At 40.2% G+C, this 18,379-nt stretch overlaps 2 protein-coding genes across 2 annotated transcripts; one reads left to right on the forward strand and one right to left on the reverse strand.

Annotated features, from left to right (window-relative positions):
* The first annotated feature begins 2,644 nt into the window (after positions 1-2,644).
* Positions 2,645-9,734, forward strand: LOC145392841 (N(4)-(Beta-N-acetylglucosaminyl)-L-asparaginase). Its single transcript, XM_080267127.1, has 3 exons — positions 2,645-2,853; positions 5,314-5,476; positions 8,777-9,734. The coding sequence occupies exons 1-3, from the start codon at positions 2,694-2,696 to the stop codon at positions 9,543-9,545; spliced, it is 1,092 nt and encodes a 363-aa protein (XP_080123253.1). The 5' UTR covers positions 2,645-2,693; the 3' UTR covers positions 9,546-9,734.
* Positions 9,735-14,138: 4,404 nt separating this feature from the next.
* LOC145392842 (uncharacterized) lies at positions 14,139-17,101 on the reverse strand. The gene is made up of 2 exons (XM_080267128.1): positions 16,992-17,101; positions 14,139-15,190 (listed from the first exon to the last, which is right to left on the reverse strand). Exons 1-2 carry the CDS (start codon positions 17,089-17,091, stop codon positions 14,262-14,264), a joined length of 1,029 nt encoding a protein of 342 aa, XP_080123254.1. The 5' UTR covers positions 17,092-17,101; the 3' UTR covers positions 14,139-14,261.
* Between the last annotated feature and the right edge of the window lie 1,278 nt (positions 17,102-18,379).

An 18,379-nucleotide genomic window follows, 5' to 3' on the forward strand; every position in this document is an offset into this window, starting at 1 on the left:
AACCAAGGAGACAGATTACCTCAAAAAAAATTATACAACGACAACTGAGTATTCAAATTCTGGGAGTGGCTCAGTTCTGTCAGGTGAAAACAAACCGACTAGCTCTTTCTCTGCTGCTGATGGAATTACTTGAATTTGAGAAAGGACAGCTACGTAACCAATGAAGCTGGTGGATTTTGAGATTCCAGTATCCTTTGTAAACAGGTTATCTGTCCCTTAAACCCAGCCAAACCCACGCCATTCTAGTTTAGAGTAGGTTGGGTTAAACCAGGTTAAGGAAGGTCAAGTTTGGTTTGATTAGATTGATTAGGTTTGGTTAGACCATTGTTAGAAAAATTTGGATCATGGTAGATGGAATTTATTCTCAGTTTCATTCCTTAAATGCTGGCGCACCTCAGGGATCAGTTTTGGCACCAACCCTCCTTATTATTCATATAAATGACTTATCTGTCACTCACAACCCAATACACCCTTGCGCTGATGACTCGACCCTTCATAGTTCTTTCACATTTAGTACCTCCTTTACACAATTTGATATTACAAATTCCCAAATAAACACAGCAATTTCTCTGAACCAGGACCTTTCTAAAATTAATCAATGGGGACAATCAAATCTGGTCTCAGTGCTCAGAAAACTAAATACATTAATTTCTCCAACAGAAAAAATCCCTCAGACTCTCACATAATTTTAAATGATGTCAATATTCCCATATCCACTACAACTGATATCCTAGGTGTTACTCTAAACTCCAACCTAAGCTGGACAGCTTATATTAAATCCCTTGCTAAAAATGCATCCAAAAAATTGGGACTTGGGCTATGTACAGAGTTCGTGAGTTCTTCACTGACGAGCGGATGGCCACAATATACAAAAGTCATGTGCGTTCTCAGATCAAATACTGTTCACCACTGTGGAGTGGATGTGGAGCGGTTGCATTGAGGCAGTTGGACAAAATTAAAAATAAAGCCATTAGATTAATCCATAATCCTGTCATTACACAGAACCTTCCTCCATTAACAGTACGTATAGATGTTGCTTCTTTAGCATTATTTTATCAATATTTTTACTGTAAATGCTTTGATGAACTGGCTTCAATTGTGCCTCCCCTTCACATTTTCTCCTGAAATACTTGGGCAGGTGGGAGCGCCCATGAACTCACACTCTCTCCCCCACAAGGCAGAACCTCTTATCAAAATTCATTTATCCCCAAAACTACTACTCTCTGGAATTCACTTCCTGGTTGTTGTTTCCCACAAACATTTAGTCCACTTCAATTTAAATCCAGTTGTTATAAATATTTTATGAATGGAGGATGCTTTTAGGCACATGTACTTTTTTTTTTTTCCTTTGTTTTTCCTTCCTCCATTCATTATCTATAAAAAAAAAAAAAATGATTAGGTTAGGTTAAATTAGGTCATATTAGGTCATTTGGTTAGGTTAGATTAGATTAGGTCTGGATAAAGTAAGTTAGATGAGATTTGACTAGTAGAGATGTTGGGGATGGATTGATCTGAAGAACTCCTTATCCTAATTCAGTTGTTAAATTATTTTGTGTTCTTTCCAGCCCTTATTACATGTCTGCCCAGCATTACTTGTTTGAAACATTTAATATACACATTAATCTTTTGAAAAGAAGAAATTATACTCAGTTTTTTTTTTATTGAGGCAAAAATGCACTTGACAGGTTGGTGATGATTGGTGAATGCAACATGTTGGAAAAACATTTACTGACCCAAATTACCCCCTCAGATATATGCTGTCAATTAATAATGTTAACGAGTAAAGAGATTATGAAGTAATGTTGCATTCAGCCAGTCATCACCAACCTGGCTAGTGCATCTTTGCCTCGATAAAAAAAACTGAGTATAGTGCTGAACAGCATCATAGTCATCATCATCACCATTGTTACTGTACAATTATTAACACTCTCAGGCTTGTATACCTACTTTAAACTTAATAGAATTTGGGGGGCGTTTGTTCGAATGTATTGCTACAGTTGCTTCGATCATGAAAGGGTTAATTATTTCGTTGTTATTTTGTATTAATTGTTTCAGCCTTATAACCTTTGTCTGCAGAATCCCTACTTTTTTTTTTATTTTGGTAAATGTCTGATGATTTTACTCTGCTCGCGAGAAATGTAGGTCACCAAAAATACAGTAAAACCTCGATGTAGCGGACTTCAATAGACCGGAATTCGTTTTAATTGGACTCGAGGAGCTACCGGACTAAATTCCTATCTATTGAAAAAAGTCCAATAAAGCCAGAAGCAGTCCGGACTGCCAGACCACTTCAGCTGTGTTCACCACAATAAGGTAAATAAAAGACATGTTTATCAGTGTACAGTACAGTATTATTATATATATTATACCATCTGATTAAATATAGTGAAGTTATAACACAGTACAGTACCCCAGTGGTAGTCAAAACAGTTTAAAAACTGTTCATGCGATCCGGACTAATGTCTGACATGTCGGAAAAATTCTGGATGTCACTTTTATTGGAATTTCACATTTTTCGGAATGGTTTGGGCCCCAATTAGTCCGTTATAGTGAGGTCTTATTGTATCAGGAAGTTTCATGATGTACATATTGGCATAGAATTTAAAACTCCATATTTTATTCTAGCTTATGAAGAATGGTCTTATTCAGTTCTCAGAAGCTCGTCACTGCCAGAGACTTATAACAAGAAAGGCATGGCTGCAAATGGAGGACAGTTGGTGATATTCCTTGTAGCTGTCACCTCAGCACTCCTTGGTGAAGCCCTGGAGCCGTACGTTGTCAAGGTTCCCAAAACAAAGTCTCCGTTGCCGCTTGTCATCAATACATGGAATTTTACTGCAGCCACTTTGAAAGGTTGGTTGCCTAGGTATACTCAGGGATAAAAGTTTGCCTTATATTTAATCTCTCTCCTTCAGTGGGTAATATTTCTGAACTTATAGAGAGGATGGAGCATGAAAGACTGACTAGAAGAGTATGTGTGGTGGAGGGGGAAACCAAGGATGAGATGTCAGGATAGAGTGGAGAGATACATGACAGAATAGGGTGTGAGTTGGAGGGAGGGCAGCCAAATGGCAGGGGACAGGTGACATAAAGGTGATTTGTCTGTGTTCACCTCTTATGGGTTTAAGGTGTCTGGCAATAGAACAACAGTAGATTATAAAGGATTGGTACATTTCTCTGTCCATAAATGATTCCTTTGAGATGATGTTTCAGAAAGGAAAGTGATAGAATGTAAAACAGATGCAGCTGTCATTACTGTACTCCTTGGTGAAGCCTCCAAACCATATATCATCACAGTTCCTAATACAAAGGCTCCATTGCCACTTGTCATCAATACATACTGTCTCTACAGCCTGTTGCCTCTATAAACAGCTGGCCACAGGAAGAAGTATACACACAGGAAAAAATATAAACACAAAAAAGTGTGACATATGACAGATGTTTAGTTAACATAACGGAAACAAGTCAGGATGCATGTTTTCATTTCTTTGTGCTGTTCTGTGCAGCATTACTAGTTATAATCTCCCAGACATGGACAACAGATATATACTTTTTCCTGTGGCAGACTGTGTGTGATATATATATATATATATATATATATATATATATATATATATTTCATTCATTCATTCATTGCCAGATGCCATGTATCCCAAACGGGGTGGCCAACGGCTTAGAGTTAATTGTTTTACAGGGAGGGGCACTAATCCTCCACCAACCTCACTTGACACGTAGGGATGCCAATAGCATCTGGTGTTCCCAGGCGGTCACCCATCCAAGTACTAACCAGACCCAACGTTGCTTAATATATATATATATATATATATCCCATTGGAGCCCAGTGTCCCGAGTATTGGAAGAACTAGGATTTTTCAAGTCTTTATAAAGTAGGGAACCCTCGAGTAGGGACCTATGAGCTTCGCGACTATAAGCCGATAGGCGGAGGACGGTACGCTTAGTACCCTCCTAGTGCAATGCCTCGCCTAGCACCCCTGGGATCCAATGGGATATATATATATATATATATATACACTGTATATATATACTTGTATACACACACACACACACACTTATCTTTAGTTCACTTATATTTAGCTACCAACACACTCTTTGCCAAGGGTAGGGAAATTGTTGTTCCCAAGGTTGTATTCTGGGTGGCACAGGAGTCTTCATGCCGTATCTTTCTGATGAGTTTATTGTGTATATTATTCCCTTTTATTTACATACTGTAGGTATTTCTATTATTACATAGTTCCTCTCATACAGTGTGCAGTATACATTGCCATGGAAGAGGTGTAACTAATTTCCCAAAGTCACTTTCAATACACAGACCCATCATGATTTCATACAGGGTAAGAGGATAAAGTAGCCTGGAGGCAGTTCTGTCATGGCCATCCCTTGCCCTTAGGGTTTGCAGAAGGGAGCAGGGTATTGGAGATGATGATGATGATAATGATGATGATGGGTATGATAAACTGACTTAAATGTCTGTCTGTCTCTCTATCTATTTATAGCCAGACACCATAACCCCGTAAGGGGTGGCCGTTTGTTTTTTAGTTAGTTGTTTTACGGGGAGGGGCACTAACCCACCACCAACCCACTTGCTGACAAGTAGGGAACACATATGGGTTGGCTATATGGCTACCACCCTGCACTGAAAATGGTTTCCTGGCTTACAGGAAATCTTTAGGCCTGTCACTCAGTGTAAAGCCCCCTGAAAAGAAGAGTAATAAAAAGGGACAGGAAAGATGAGAGAAATAGGAGGAGTGGAGGGCAGACACAGAAAAAGAAAAAGTGAAGGAAGAAGTAGGCAACTCATCAGTTGAGTGGATGATGGTTGTAAATGTTTTCTTGTTCCTTATGATGCTGGATAAGGATGTCTTTGGTACTATTATACACATCTTGCAACTTCCTCCCTGTCCTCTGGAAGGGGGATGGTGGATTGCAGAAGTGCTGCCTCAGCCTGCAGTCCATTGGGTTCATCTCCACATGAGCCTTGGGCCACAGCAGCTACAACAACTATATTAATTATGGTCATATGATTACATGGATTATATAAGGACTGCCTGCTTCACACTAACTTGGTCCAGAGTTTTGTCTGTTTCCTGCTTATTTCACATAGGTTACTGGAAGAAAAAGGCAATGCTACAGCTCTGCATCCCTTCTGTAGCTCGTCTTTATGACTAGCACTGTATTCTAGTGTTAATCAGTTGTTATAACTCAGCATTCAAGACAGAGAGATGGCAGTTTTATGCCAAGTTAGCCTAAAAAGGGTACAATTTAAAGATTGCTTACACAGTACACTTCCTTCAGCGTGGGACATCCTCAATAATGAGATAGAACCAGGAGCAGCCTTGGATGCAATTGAGGCTGGTTGTAGTGTGTGTGAGGTGCTGCAGTGTGATGGCTCCGTTGGGTATGGTGGCAGTCCGGACGAAAATGGAGAAACTACCTTGGATGCAATGATTATGGATGGGTAAGTATGACAGTCTGACTTGAAGAACGTATGTGACTGAGGTGGAGGAGACACGAGGAGGGGGAAACTAAGGATGAGATGGAGGGATGGAGTGGAGAGATATATGAGAGAGGGGACTGTGAGTTGAAGGAAGGGTGACCAAATGGCAGAGGACAGGGCAAAGCAGAGGTAACCTAACCCATCTATGTTGTAGTGGGGAACTGGAGTACAACAATGATGATAGGATTGTCAGGATTCCAGGGTTTGAATGGTGAGTGAATGAGAGTATGACCCATTTATTTGGGCAGACCCTTTTAGGTAGTTTCTCCTGCCTTTTTTTTTTTTTTTTTTTTTTTTTTTTTTTTTTTTTCTGGGCTGTCTTACCCAACTCATAGGCAGGAAAAGAGATCTGGATGATGATGATAGCAGTGTATGGATGTGGATAAAAACTGAATTTGATGGTATTGTTGGGAAAAGAAGACTATGTAATGTGGAACAGGAGAATAGTGAGGTAAGAAAGAGGACAAGGGCATGTGGTTTGGAAGATGACTTTATAAAAGTTCAGTACATTGAGTAAAGGAAGGGAAAAACAAGAACAATATTACTTGCAACCCCAAGCTTATCTGAACGTGAACCCAGTGGACTGCAGGTTGAAGCTGCCTTCGTGCAGTCCACTCTTCTCTTTTAAGGGGATAGGTAGGGAGTAGAGGGTCATTTGTATAACCAGGCAGCAGAGTCAACTGGTTATGTAAGTGCTGGCTTGAGAACGTGTCCCTCTCCAACACCAGGGGAGACTAGAAAATTAGCTATACAAATTATTTAACAGGACAGTCAGGAAACAACTTGAAATATCAGACTGGATTATCAGGCTTTTTTAAACAGATATCTAGGTAATCAAGTACTGTACATTAAACTCTCAGTTATCCGTTGTAATTCAGCCAAGTCCTAAGCTGAATAAAGTGAAATGTCGAGTAATGCGTATCCGGTGCAGCATTCAGCTCTGAGCTGGATTTTGTGATTCTATCCGTCTCGATCCCGTCCTAATAACTTTGCCATGAGTAAAAGATGAAAACTAAGCATATAAAAACAATACAGTAATGATACAGTACAGTAATACAGTACTGTACTGTACATTGTGTACAGTTATAAGTACAGTACTCACCTAATGTTGGCATCGATGGGGAGAAACAGCACTGGGGGTCACACTCATAAACAGTACCGTACACAGTACAGCACAGGAATGGTTTAACAATCACAGTAGAGCACTAGGACATTAGCACTGACAGACCACTAGCTTTGCAATACAAGTATACCTCAGTATACGATACCTCTAGATGTGATACCCAGGCTTAGCGAAGGGGGTGGCTCAATCGGTAGAGAGTTGGCCAGCAGTCCTGACGGACCTGGGTTCAAATCCCGCTGAGGCAGGGAACAGTTTAAGGATTTGAATTTCATAAAATCAGACTTTACTGATCTACCAGAAGGCCCACTGACATGTTGTAAAAATACCCCCGCTAATACCAATACACCAGTCCTGTATGAGACAGCCCTAGCATGTACTCAATATGGACGGTGGGTGTTAGCGCCGAAGTGGTGACATGTAGAGGTATGCGGTATGTAGGAGGACTACTGGGCCTTGAAAGCAGGCTGTGAAGCCTATGCCCAGAGTCGGTCACATAAAAAAAAAAAAAAAAAAACTACCTAACGATGGCCAAACCCTGGTTTAACGATGGATTTTGATTTTTTAAAACCAATATTGATATGTTAAACTAAAATTGTGTGTTTAGGTTGACCTATAAACTGTTTTAAGACTTAAATTAATGTGTTTTAGCCATAGGTGGAGTGAACATTGTCATTTTGGGGTACAATTTACTAATCTTGATTTTTTTCAGACATATTTGATGATTTTCAGATTTTATTTGTTGTTTTTAGTGAGTTATTTACAAGTGTTAGTCTTAGGTTAGCTTCGTTTACAGGTGTTAGATCATTTAGGTTGGTTTTAAATTTGTTTTTGGACTCATTTGGGTGGGTTTAGGACTTGGTTGGGAAGAAAACTCAAGGCTCAAAAATGCATCCTTATACTTTACATGTTAAATGTACCCTGAGATACGATACCCTGCCTAACAATGGGTTTTTACTTAACCAATTGCATCGTTAAACTGAGGTATACCTGTACAATACAGTACAGTAGCTAGAACATAGGATGCCACAGAGTTAGTCAAAGCTCCAGGGTTTTGCGACCGCATGGTCAGAAGTGTTGAGCACACAGGCACACCTTGACTCTACGACATCCATGGGCGAGAATGAGAGCACAGCGGTATTCTTGGGGCGCCGGATGTGGCACACCCACAACGGATTCTGATTGGCTAGCACATATCGGGCATTTTCATTGGCTCCTGAATTTCGGGCCTTCCTCTGGCGCCGGTTGGCTACCGTCTATGAGCCAATTGAGACCCCTGAACACTGGATATTGAACTGGACCGCCGGTTCTGTCCCGTTTTGGTGCTGGATGTTGCATAATTTAGACGGATATTGCTTTAATAGCGCCAAGACAACTGCATCTGATATTGCTTTGGGCTGGATATTGCGCAGACGGATAATTGAGAGTTTACTATACAGTACTGTATATGGGTAATTTGTTGGTAATCCAAGATTGTAGTCAGTTATACAGTTAATATCTTTGGATAGTTTTTTGGTTACTTAAATCACCAGATAATCAGATATAATCAGAGAAATATATTGGCATATACTGTAGTTCCATTACATCTGTTTCTAACTTGGGGCACATCCATCACTTTCATCCCTGACACATCATATCAGAGAGATTCATCAGTAGCCAGAGAAACATATCAAGCCTCTCTTAGCTTAGGAATAATAGCCAGCCGAGAAAAGTAAGCACATAAAAAGGTGAGAAATAAGGCAGATTTTCATAGTTTTGGGCAGAGAAACATACAAAGCCTTGCATTGCTTAGTAATAGTAGCCAGAATCTTCAGTGGGCAGAGAAACATGCCAAGCCTCTTGCGACTTAGGAATAATAGGCAGAGAAACGTGAAGTAGAAGTGGAAAAAATTAGCCATATTTCTGTATTTAAGGGCAAAGAAATGTTCAAAGCCTCACTTAACTTAGGAATACAATATCAACCGGAAGAGGAAAGTGAGAGGTAACATATGAGAAATATTGGGAACATACCAAGCCTCTGTCAGCAAAGGAATATTAGGCACCAGAGGAAAGTGAATTACTGTAGTACAGGTGGAATATTAGGTGAACTTTGGTCCCTAACTGTCCTTGGACAGTCAAGCTAATCCCAAACCATATTCCAGAACCACCCACGATGTTGGAGCCGTGGCATGTCTTAGAAGAGTAAAGAGTGCAATCTCAGTTGCCCGGAAAGTGATGGAACACACAACACACACAATGCTTGTGGGTGATCAAGCAACGGAATTCGCACTCATGATGGGTTTCAAGGAGGAGAATTTAACCACTGAGTCCTCTGCAGCGATGTATAAAAACTGGAAGGAAGGGTCATGCCAGCCAAACTACTGGAAGAACGTCATACCTGATCCTGCAACTTCCTGTGGACCTTATGAGCCAGTTAAATCAGTTTGGAAGGAGGATATGAGGTGGTCAGTGGCTGGTGAAGGAAAGAATTTTGATACTAATAATCATGACACTATTGGTATGATTGCCATTGACAGTCGTGGGGAAATAGCAGGAGGAACCTCAACTAACGGGGCTACATATAAGATTCCAGGGAGGGTGGGAGATTCACCGATACCAGGAAGTGGGGCATATGTTGATAGGGCAGTGGGTGGAGCAGCAGCAACAGGCGATGGGGATATTATGATGCGATTTATGCCAGCTCTAATTACTGTTGAAGGGATGCGATCGGGTCTACCACCGGAGGAAGCTGCAGAAGTTGCCCTAGCTAAGATTACAACCTATTATCCAAACTATATGGGGGCAGTTGTGGCAGTCAGGATGGATGGTGAGTTTGGTGCAGCGTGTCATGGGTTTGATTCATTCCCATATGCTGTAGCCACAAGTTACCTAGGAACTGTTAAGCTTATGAATGTTGCTTGTACTAAGTAGGTAAATAGTAATAGCCAGTCCCATCATAATCACTGAGGTGTAAATGCCTGAGGCTAAGCTACTCTAGTATGGTATATTTATGGGTAGATGACCAAACTGCTTCCCTGGACAGCATTACATGACTGATAAACATCCAATCACCTATACAAGCCCTTACGCCAACCAGAGTGTTCTAACCACTTAAAAATAAATAAAAAATAACAGCCTGGTCTCATAGTACCCTCACTATTTCTGAAACAGCTCTAAGAAAAGCATATTTCTGATTGATGAATGAAGGGAAAAAAAAAACACTTACTCATTTCTGGCTTTAAAAATAAATAAATAAAGAGCAAATTTAAGTAGAAAAATAGGCCTTTAATTATCAGTGGCTTAGTAATGAAACAACTTTGAATTAGGAATGAAATTTACACCATCCATCCATCACCTAATCCTTTACTGTCTCAATGGAAGCACAGACATACGGGTCCAGGGTAAGGCTACTCATTCCAGATATTTAAGAAAAAAGTGACCAGTTGCTCTTCCCTGTGTGGCATTATGTGAGCAAGAATCATGGACCATCCCATGAATTTAAATCCTAATGAGCCACATCCTTTTGGAATGCCTTAACCCACTAGATCATTAGGTGTCCATCTGCTGTCTCCCAGTGTAGTAAATGGTTTCCTAGGTTTCAAGTAACCATTTACCTGGTCATTCATTGTAGAGTCATCTGAAGGTCTACAGTGAGTGTGTGGACAATGGGTGTCCCCACTGTGACATTCCACATTACTGTATACTTATTTAAGCATTCCAGTATTACCTTTAGTTATAGACTCTGTTAATATATATATATATATATATATATATATATATATATATATATATATATATATATATATATATATATATATATATATATATATATATATATATATATATATATATATATATATATATATATATATATATATATATATATATATATATATATATACTCAAAAGCACATTCTACATGCAACAGTCAACACCATTGATGATGGATATTGCAATATGCCCAGGATTCTTCGCCCTGCTTTCGTGATGATGCATAACAGGACTCTAGTTTTTTGAGCACCATTTATGTCAGGACACCTTAGTCGTTGTTGTCAGTGTCTAACCTGCTTCATTTATTCATTTCCTACTCTCACTGCCACACTCACACCCACACCAGCAGATTGGGCTGTCCCACCAGTTCATAAGGTACCACCTTATGAGTTTCAAGTGGAGTGCTGTTTATGCAAGAATGACTTAGTTAGTTTCATCAATGTCTGACCTACTTCCTTTATTCATTTCATATTCCCACTGCCACACTCATGCCCACACCAGCAGACTAGGCCATCCTGCAGCATGTAAGATACAGTACTGCCACATGGGTTTCTCATGGAGTGCTATTTCCAGACCATCCTCTATAACTGATGTTCTTTGGGTTGTATATGAATGATTGTGTGCCCATGTAATCGGGTAGGCTGCTTGATAGGATTCTTACGTGCGTGCTCTCTCTGTTTCTGGATCCTATGTTACCCCATCTCTTAGGCAGGAATTAGGGTTGAGATGATGGTAATGATGATGATGATGATGCCAGTTTGATAGTTCTCATCCATCCATCATCTAATCCTACGTTGCCCCATGAGGAGCGTAGGAGCTCGGGGCTAGGAAAGTTGGTCCTGGCATTTAAGATGAGAGTGACCAGCCTCACTCATCCCTGAGTGGCATTACGTGAGCAATAAACCCCAACCACCCCTTGGATATAAACCTTCACTAGCTGAATCCTATTGGAGCACCTTTATTACCCACTAAACCACCAGGAGCCAAACTTTGGTTATATGGTTATCACCCAGCATAGTAAATGGTTTCCTGGTGTACAGGAAACCATTTGGCTTGTCACTCAGTGTAGAGTCACCCACAGGCAGAAGGAAGAGGAAAGAATGAAGGAAAGAAAGACACAAGAGGGAGTGTAAAGTCATCCACAGGCAGAAGAAAGAGAAAAGAATGAAGGAAAGAAAGACAGAAGAGGATGGATGGAAAGAAGGATGGAGGAGAGGAAAGGGCAGACACCCGAGAGCAGCACTATATCAAGTAAGTGGATGGTGATATATCCCTTTCTTTGATTCTGAATCTAACGTCATTCCATGTCTTCTAGCAAAATCCAGGTTTGGATAATGATGATAATGATTATGATGATGGTAGCTGTAATAATAATGCTGTTAGTTGTTAGAGAGATGGAGTTGGTTGTCTCTCCTGGTTATATTTCTCTCTCTCTCTCTCTCTCTCCATAAGGAATAGTCATAGAATATAATCTGTTTTCAGAGTTTTATTTATGATTTATATATATATACAACATTTTGCGGCAAGATGTTTCCTCATTTGAAGCCTGGTATAAATTTGACCTTAGCATTCTAGTAAGGAGATTGCAGGATGCTTAAAATCTGCTCCATCTTCATATGAGAGCTGGTAAATATTTTCCTTCAGGCTGGAGTGAGAAGCGGGAAAGACTTGGAAAACGTACTCTGGCATGACATTTTTAGCTGAAAGAAGTTTGGCATGGCATTCTCTGTTAAAATAATTTGGCATGGCATTCTCTGTTATAATATTTTGACCTGACAGTCATAATTAAAACACCTAACATGACATTCTTAGTTATTTTTGTCATGATTTTCTTCCATAAAATAATTCTGTACAAGAATCTGAATTAATTCTTGCTCTGCATTCTTAGTTAAATAGTTTTAGTTTGATATTCTTAGGTACAATATTCTGGCATATTTTTTAAATTCAGAATTTTGGTTTGGTATTCTTAAGCATGTTAAATTCTTAGTAAATGTAAGAACTGTTGTGATGTTTTTTGCTCATGGACTTCTGGTAATGAATAGACACTGTGTATGAATTTATATGATGCTTTTCTGTTTACTTACCGGTGCTTCATGTGTTTAGTAAATACATAAACCAATGTCATATATATTTTGTTTATGGGCCGCACTGTTTAATGAATTTATATATTTATTTCATGACATTTTCTTACTGGACTATAAGTTGATGTTTAAGAATTAAGGAAAATCATCATCATTATATACAGACTGTATTGCTGAAAATACTGTACCTAAAGGATCTGTCTCATATGGCATTATTTTTATTATACCTAATGATTTATGTATATTTTTTAATGTATCATATAATTGTATCACTTAATACAATATTTTTTCAAAAAAGTTGTGTCTGTCTATCACTCAGATGTTGTTTGTACAACGTTAACCCAGCCACTTAACGTTACTCCTAAGAAAATTATTAAACTAGCATTTCATCAGAGTTCTTGTCATATATTAAGTCTTCCTTCAGTTCCCGTTACAGTATGTGTTAAGAAAAGTTGTCTACAGAAAGATAAGTGTTAAAAATATCTGTAGGTTTCATGTTATGCCTTTGATACAGAAGCATTCAGATATACATACTGTATTTGGTTCCCATTTAAGCATCTGGAGAACTTTGCACCTACTCCTAAATGAATAATAAGTGTATAAAAAAAAAAAAATGTTTCATGTCATACCATCAGGAAGCAGATTCTTCACAAATATACACTTCAGTTCCTATTTTATGGCTTAAATAAACTCTTGTTATCTCGTAAAAGACTGACACATAAACAGTCTTAAAGAAAACCCCTGTAGTTTTCATGTCTTTAGGAAACATTTTTCAAAACACACTACTCAGTTTCCATTTCTGTCTCTGATGAACGTTGTTTCTTTATCAAATGTATTTTGCCGCTAGAGGTTCTTTCACGTTTGATTTCCTACTCATCTTTACATTAGTCAACATTTAAACAAGCAACTGGAAAATTATCTTTGCTTTCAGTCACATATAAACTCTTGAAATTTAAATACTAAGACTCAAAAGCTGATAGGTAAAAGTGCATAGAATAATCATTAATCTATTCCCTATGGAAGATTTGGCACTACAAAGTTCAAATAAAAATATGTTAGGCATGTATCCCTCGCCACTCCTCCTCAATGTGCCGAGCGATTTGGCTAACAGGAAAAGATGAACAATTGAAATGCACTACCATGACAACCAAATTCAGAGTGAAATAGAGAGGAAAATGATGATGATTAAAAAAAGGTGGTCAATATACAGAGAATGAAAAAGTACAACAGGCATTAAAATAATTTTTCTTTTGTAGAGAAAGGGGCTTCATTCTGTTCTGACCATTTGCTTTATAGATTAAAATATATTAAAAGCTTAGATTCAGCATAGGTTACAGTATGTTAATGGTCACTTGACTCAGCCTGGTTAATCTGGACAGGTTTGGGTCTGGATAATTACAATACAAACAAAGCACATTTGCTGTCACACATCACTTAAAAGTCTAGGATTATGTGCAGACCAATGCTATTTTATGTGAAACAACTTTGTGATATGCGTCTGTTTCATGACTGGGAGGTTAAAAGCTATTAAAAAATATATATATATTTCACAACAATTTTGCAGGTGTTATGAGGTTAAAAAGATGATAAACTATAAGTGAAATATAGGTGTTAATGCATCGGTAACTTTATATTGAAGAAATTTTAAGGTAAATAACCTTAAATGAAGAAATATTTGCTAATGCCAGTGATACTTTCTCACTTTCCACATAATCACCAATCATCACTCAGTCTACGGATATCACATACACCCGAGCCATTTCCTTCAGTTATTAAGAGAGTGGAGAGAATTAGATCAGCCTAAGAACTCAGAACCAACTGCTCTCTTCTGCTCTGCATCAGGGTAATAGTCTCGCTTGCCCAAAAACTCTGATCCCATTGCACGTTTCCCCAAAAATTCAGATCCCATTGCACGTTTCCCTAAGAATTCGGATCCCATTGCCCGTTTGCCCAAGAATTCTGAACCCATTGCTCGCTTTCCCAAAAATTCAGATCCCATTGCACGCTTGCCCAGGAATTCAGATCCCATTGCACGTTTGCCCAAAAATTCAGAGCCCATGGCACGTTTGCCCAAAAATTCGGAGCCCATTGCGCGCTTGCCTAAAAACTCTGAACCCATAGCCCTCTTGCCCAAAAATTCTGAACCCATTGCTCGCTTGCCCAAGAATTCTGAACCCAATGCTCGTTTCCCCAAAAACTCCGAGCCCATTGCCCGTTTCCCTAAGAATTCTGAGCCCATTCTCTTCCCCAGAAATTCTGATCCCATCCGCTTCCCCAGAAACTCTGACCCCATGTTTTTAGGCAAGTATATGGAGAAGAAATTGTTGAGGTGGCTCCGATAAGGACTTCGAGACTGAAGATTTGGGATCCTCTTGGCCTTGGCATCAAATGGTTTGTCTTCAGATTCATCATTCATAGTTGTGTCATCATCATACTGCCCTGTGAAGCTTGGCTGTTCTTTTTTGAGCTCCTCATCTGATGCCTCAACACCTGTTTGGTTTTCACAAGCTTCATTACCCTCACATGCATCCATCTCCCAGGTCGACGTCCCACTCCTCTTGCCAAGAAACTCTGAACCCATTCTCCTGACGCCGCGGTTGAGTAGCTGTGGCTGGGGGTATCGTGGACCTTTTCCCGACATGGCTATGAGGAGGTAGCGGAGCATGGAGTCCCGAGGCGCACCTGTCATTCGCTTCATTATGTCTTCACTCGGACTCCCTTCATCTGATGTAAAAATTCACTACATTACTATAGTGTGTCCACTTTAACTCTGCTTCAAATTGAAATCTCTCCAACTTGTGTGCTGATGTGTATTAATAAATTAACATCAGAATACAATGCTTGTCATAAAGCAGATCTATGGAAAGGATACAAAGTCTCATCCTATCAGTGAGCTACAAGAAATGAGTTGCAATAGGATGAAAAAATTACCAAAGTTAAAGTGGACGAATTACATCATCATCCTAACTGCATTCATACTAATAAAACGATGTTACATGGGGAGACACAACCACATAAGAAAGTAAAGGAGTGTTGTACTGATGTGGACGTGACTGAAAGTGTTACGAGAAATACTCTGAGGTGGATTGTCCACGTGGATAGGATGAAGAATGAGAAGACTGACTAGAAAAGTGTATGTGAGTGAGGGGATGGAGGATACCAAGGTTGGGATGGAATGAAAAAATAAACTGGAGAGGGGCATATGGATCTGAAGGGAGGGCAACCAAATGACAAGAACAGGGTGACATGGAGGCAACTTGTTTGTAGCCACTCACGGGAGTAAGGCGTCTGGTAATAGATGGATAGATAGACAGATGAATTGTAAGAACAGCTGAGAAATATAAAAATATCTACTTCCGTATTACCCTTGTGCGGTATAAAGGCCCGAGGCTAGGCCAATATAGAACAGAACATTTAACCCATTCTGTACATTATATATTTTAGAATTTTACTCTCGTTAGCACCAGATCATTTTTATATTAAATTAGGAGAGACTTTCCCATACATTAACAACAAAATATACTGTAATAACATCATACTGTATAACACCCTCACCTGTGGGGCTCCAACCATGCAGTGGCGAGGTAGATGCTAGCCCCACGGATGAGGGTGCTACTGGACTTCCCTAAACCGAATTAAATTGTCCTTTAGTAGTAACAGTAGACAACAAAAAAGACATCATTGGGCTGAAGGGGTTAATGGTGGTGTTGAACATAACTGGTGTGTGTGAGTGTTTGGGTGGTGGTGACGGTGTGGTGACAGTCTTCTGGTGATGAAAGGTAATAGGAAAGCAGTGGTGCAGCACTTGCAACCTCAAGTTCATCTGAATGAGAACCCAGTGAACTTCAGGCTAAAGCTGCCCCTCTCCTGTAGTCCATTGTGTTAGCTCCTTTCGAGAGAAGGGAAGTTGAGGGACGTCTGCATCAGGACCCATATACATACGTCTGCATAACCTTGAGAAAAGGGGAGTTCTGGGACGTCTGTATGACCCCGAGAAAAGGGGAGGGACGTCTGTATAACCTCGAGAAAAGGGAAGCTGAGGGACGTCTACATAACCTCGTGAAAAAGGGAGTTCTGGGATGTCTGTATAACCAGGTCGTGGAGTCACAAAGCTATATCGGTGCCACCACGTGAAGGCCTCCCTCTCCTGCACCACAGTGGCGGTACAGCCTTACTATGATGGTACTGATGGAGCCGGTTGTGGTGGAGCAAAAAGTGTTGAGTTAATGGTAATAGGATAGCGATAATATGTGTGGTGGTGGTGACAGTATGGTGATGGTGGGTATGGTGGTGGTGATATGGTAATGGGTATGGTACTGGTGATAGCACGGTGATAGTAGGTGTTGTAGAGGTGACAGTACGGTGATAATAATATGATGGTAACTGAACTTTATTACAGCAGTGATTGTAGCTGTGGTGCATGAATGTCGTAATGGTGATAAAAAAATGTTAGAGAGAGAGAGTATGGTGATAGGAGCCTTAACAGCAGCAAAATATGGTGGTGATAGTGTGGTGTTGAACATACCTGGTGGTGGTGACGGCGGGGTGATGGAGAGGGTGGTGGTGATAACGATGGAGAGGATGAGGAGGCGTCTCACCACCACGCATGGCCCTCCTGTCACCATCACACTGCACGGCCCTGGTGATAATGATTGTGATAACGATACTGTGATAGTTGTAGATGTGATGGAGGTGGAAATGTTGGAGTGTTAGAAACTGCTTGGTGCTACTGATAAAACGGTGCTGGTGATATGGTGATCATCATGCTGATAATGATCGTGATGATAATGTACTTAAACAATTATTATTATTATTATTATTATTTGTAGCAGCAGCAGTAGTGGCAGTAGTATTAGTAGTAGTAGGATGATAGTGGTGCTAGTAATGGTAGTAAACAGTAGTAGTTATAGCAGTGATAAGGTAACACTGGTGATAGTCGGGGTGGTAGTGATGGTGGCGAAGGTAGTGGTCCCCAAGAAGGACAAATACTTCGGGTGTGAGAATTTTAGCAGGGATAGCAGCTGGAGAGAGAGAGAGAGAGAGAGAGAGAGAGAGAGAGAGAGAGAGAGAGAGAGAATGTTTGATCGAGTGCTTGTGTGTGTGTGTGTGTGTGTGTGTGTGTGTGTGTGTGTGTGTGTGTGTGTGTGTGTGTGTGTGTGTGTGTGTGTGTGTGAGAGAGAGAAAGAATGTTTGATCGTGTGTGTGTGTGAGAGAGAGAGGGAGAGAGAGTTTGATCGTGTGTGTGTGTGTGTGTGTGTGTGTGTGTCTGTGTCTGTGTGTGTGAGAGAGAGAGAGAGAGAGTTTGATCGTGTGTGTGTGTGTGTGTGTGTGTGTGTGTGTGTGTGTGTGTGTGTGTGTGTGTGTGTGTGAGAGAGAGAGAGAGAGAGTGTGTGTGTGTGTGTGTGTGTGTGTGTGTGTGTGTGTGAGAGAGAGAGAGAGAGAGAGAGAGAGAGAGAATTTTTCACGATTTCCCTATTCACCAAACATGTCTGAACAGGATCGAAGCGTCATCCCATTTTCTTTAACACGTCGTCTCGAGGGCAGACAATGGTATTAGTGATGCCTGATTGGGTTATTTGTGTGCCTGGCTCACTCTCTCATTTTTCTCTCTCTTTAATCTCCATTTCCAGGTTGTTTGCGACTCACTCTCTCACTCTCTCTCTCTCTCTCTCTCTCCCTCTGTTAGTCTGTTAATGTTTCCCTCAGCTGATCCAAAAGTATTTTAGCATGGAGGGGGGAGAGCAAAAAGGCAGAAATTGCATATAATATGGACATTAACTTAAGACTAAAGCATATGCGAGTAATTCTGTGGGTGTAGGTGAAGGGAATAAAGGGGATAGGCTACCTCCAGTATGTTGGAATGATCTAATACAGCCTTTAGCGTCACCAACCCGCTTCGTCACCACCTTTTAG

This window comes from Coenobita brevimanus, chromosome 23 (genome assembly GCF_032717465.1).
Source record: "Coenobita brevimanus isolate Jiangsu-jjx chromosome 23, ASM3271746v2, whole genome shotgun sequence".
In the NCBI taxonomy this organism is placed as follows: domain Eukaryota; kingdom Metazoa; phylum Arthropoda; class Malacostraca; order Decapoda; family Coenobitidae; genus Coenobita; species Coenobita brevimanus.

Bases quoted from the DNA above. Each gene is read 5' to 3' on its own strand.
- LOC145392842 (XM_080267128.1), bottom strand. From the start codon at position 17,091: ATGGTGACAGGAGGGCCATGCGTGGTGGTGAGACGCCTCCTCATCCTC. The intron at 15,191-16,991 runs GTATGTTCAACA...TTTTTACATCAG, and splicing joins CCCGCCGTCACCACCACCAG to ATGAAGGGAGTCCGAGTGAA.
- LOC145392841 (XM_080267127.1), top strand. From the start codon at position 2,694: ATGGCTGCAAATGGAGGACAGTTGGTGATATTCCTTGTAGCTGTCACC. The intron at 2,854-5,313 runs GTTGGTTGCCTA...CACTTCCTTCAG, and splicing joins TACTGCAGCCACTTTGAAAG to CGTGGGACATCCTCAATAAT. The intron at 5,477-8,776 runs GTAAGTATGACA...ACCATATTCCAG, and splicing joins GATGCAATGATTATGGATGG to AACCACCCACGATGTTGGAG.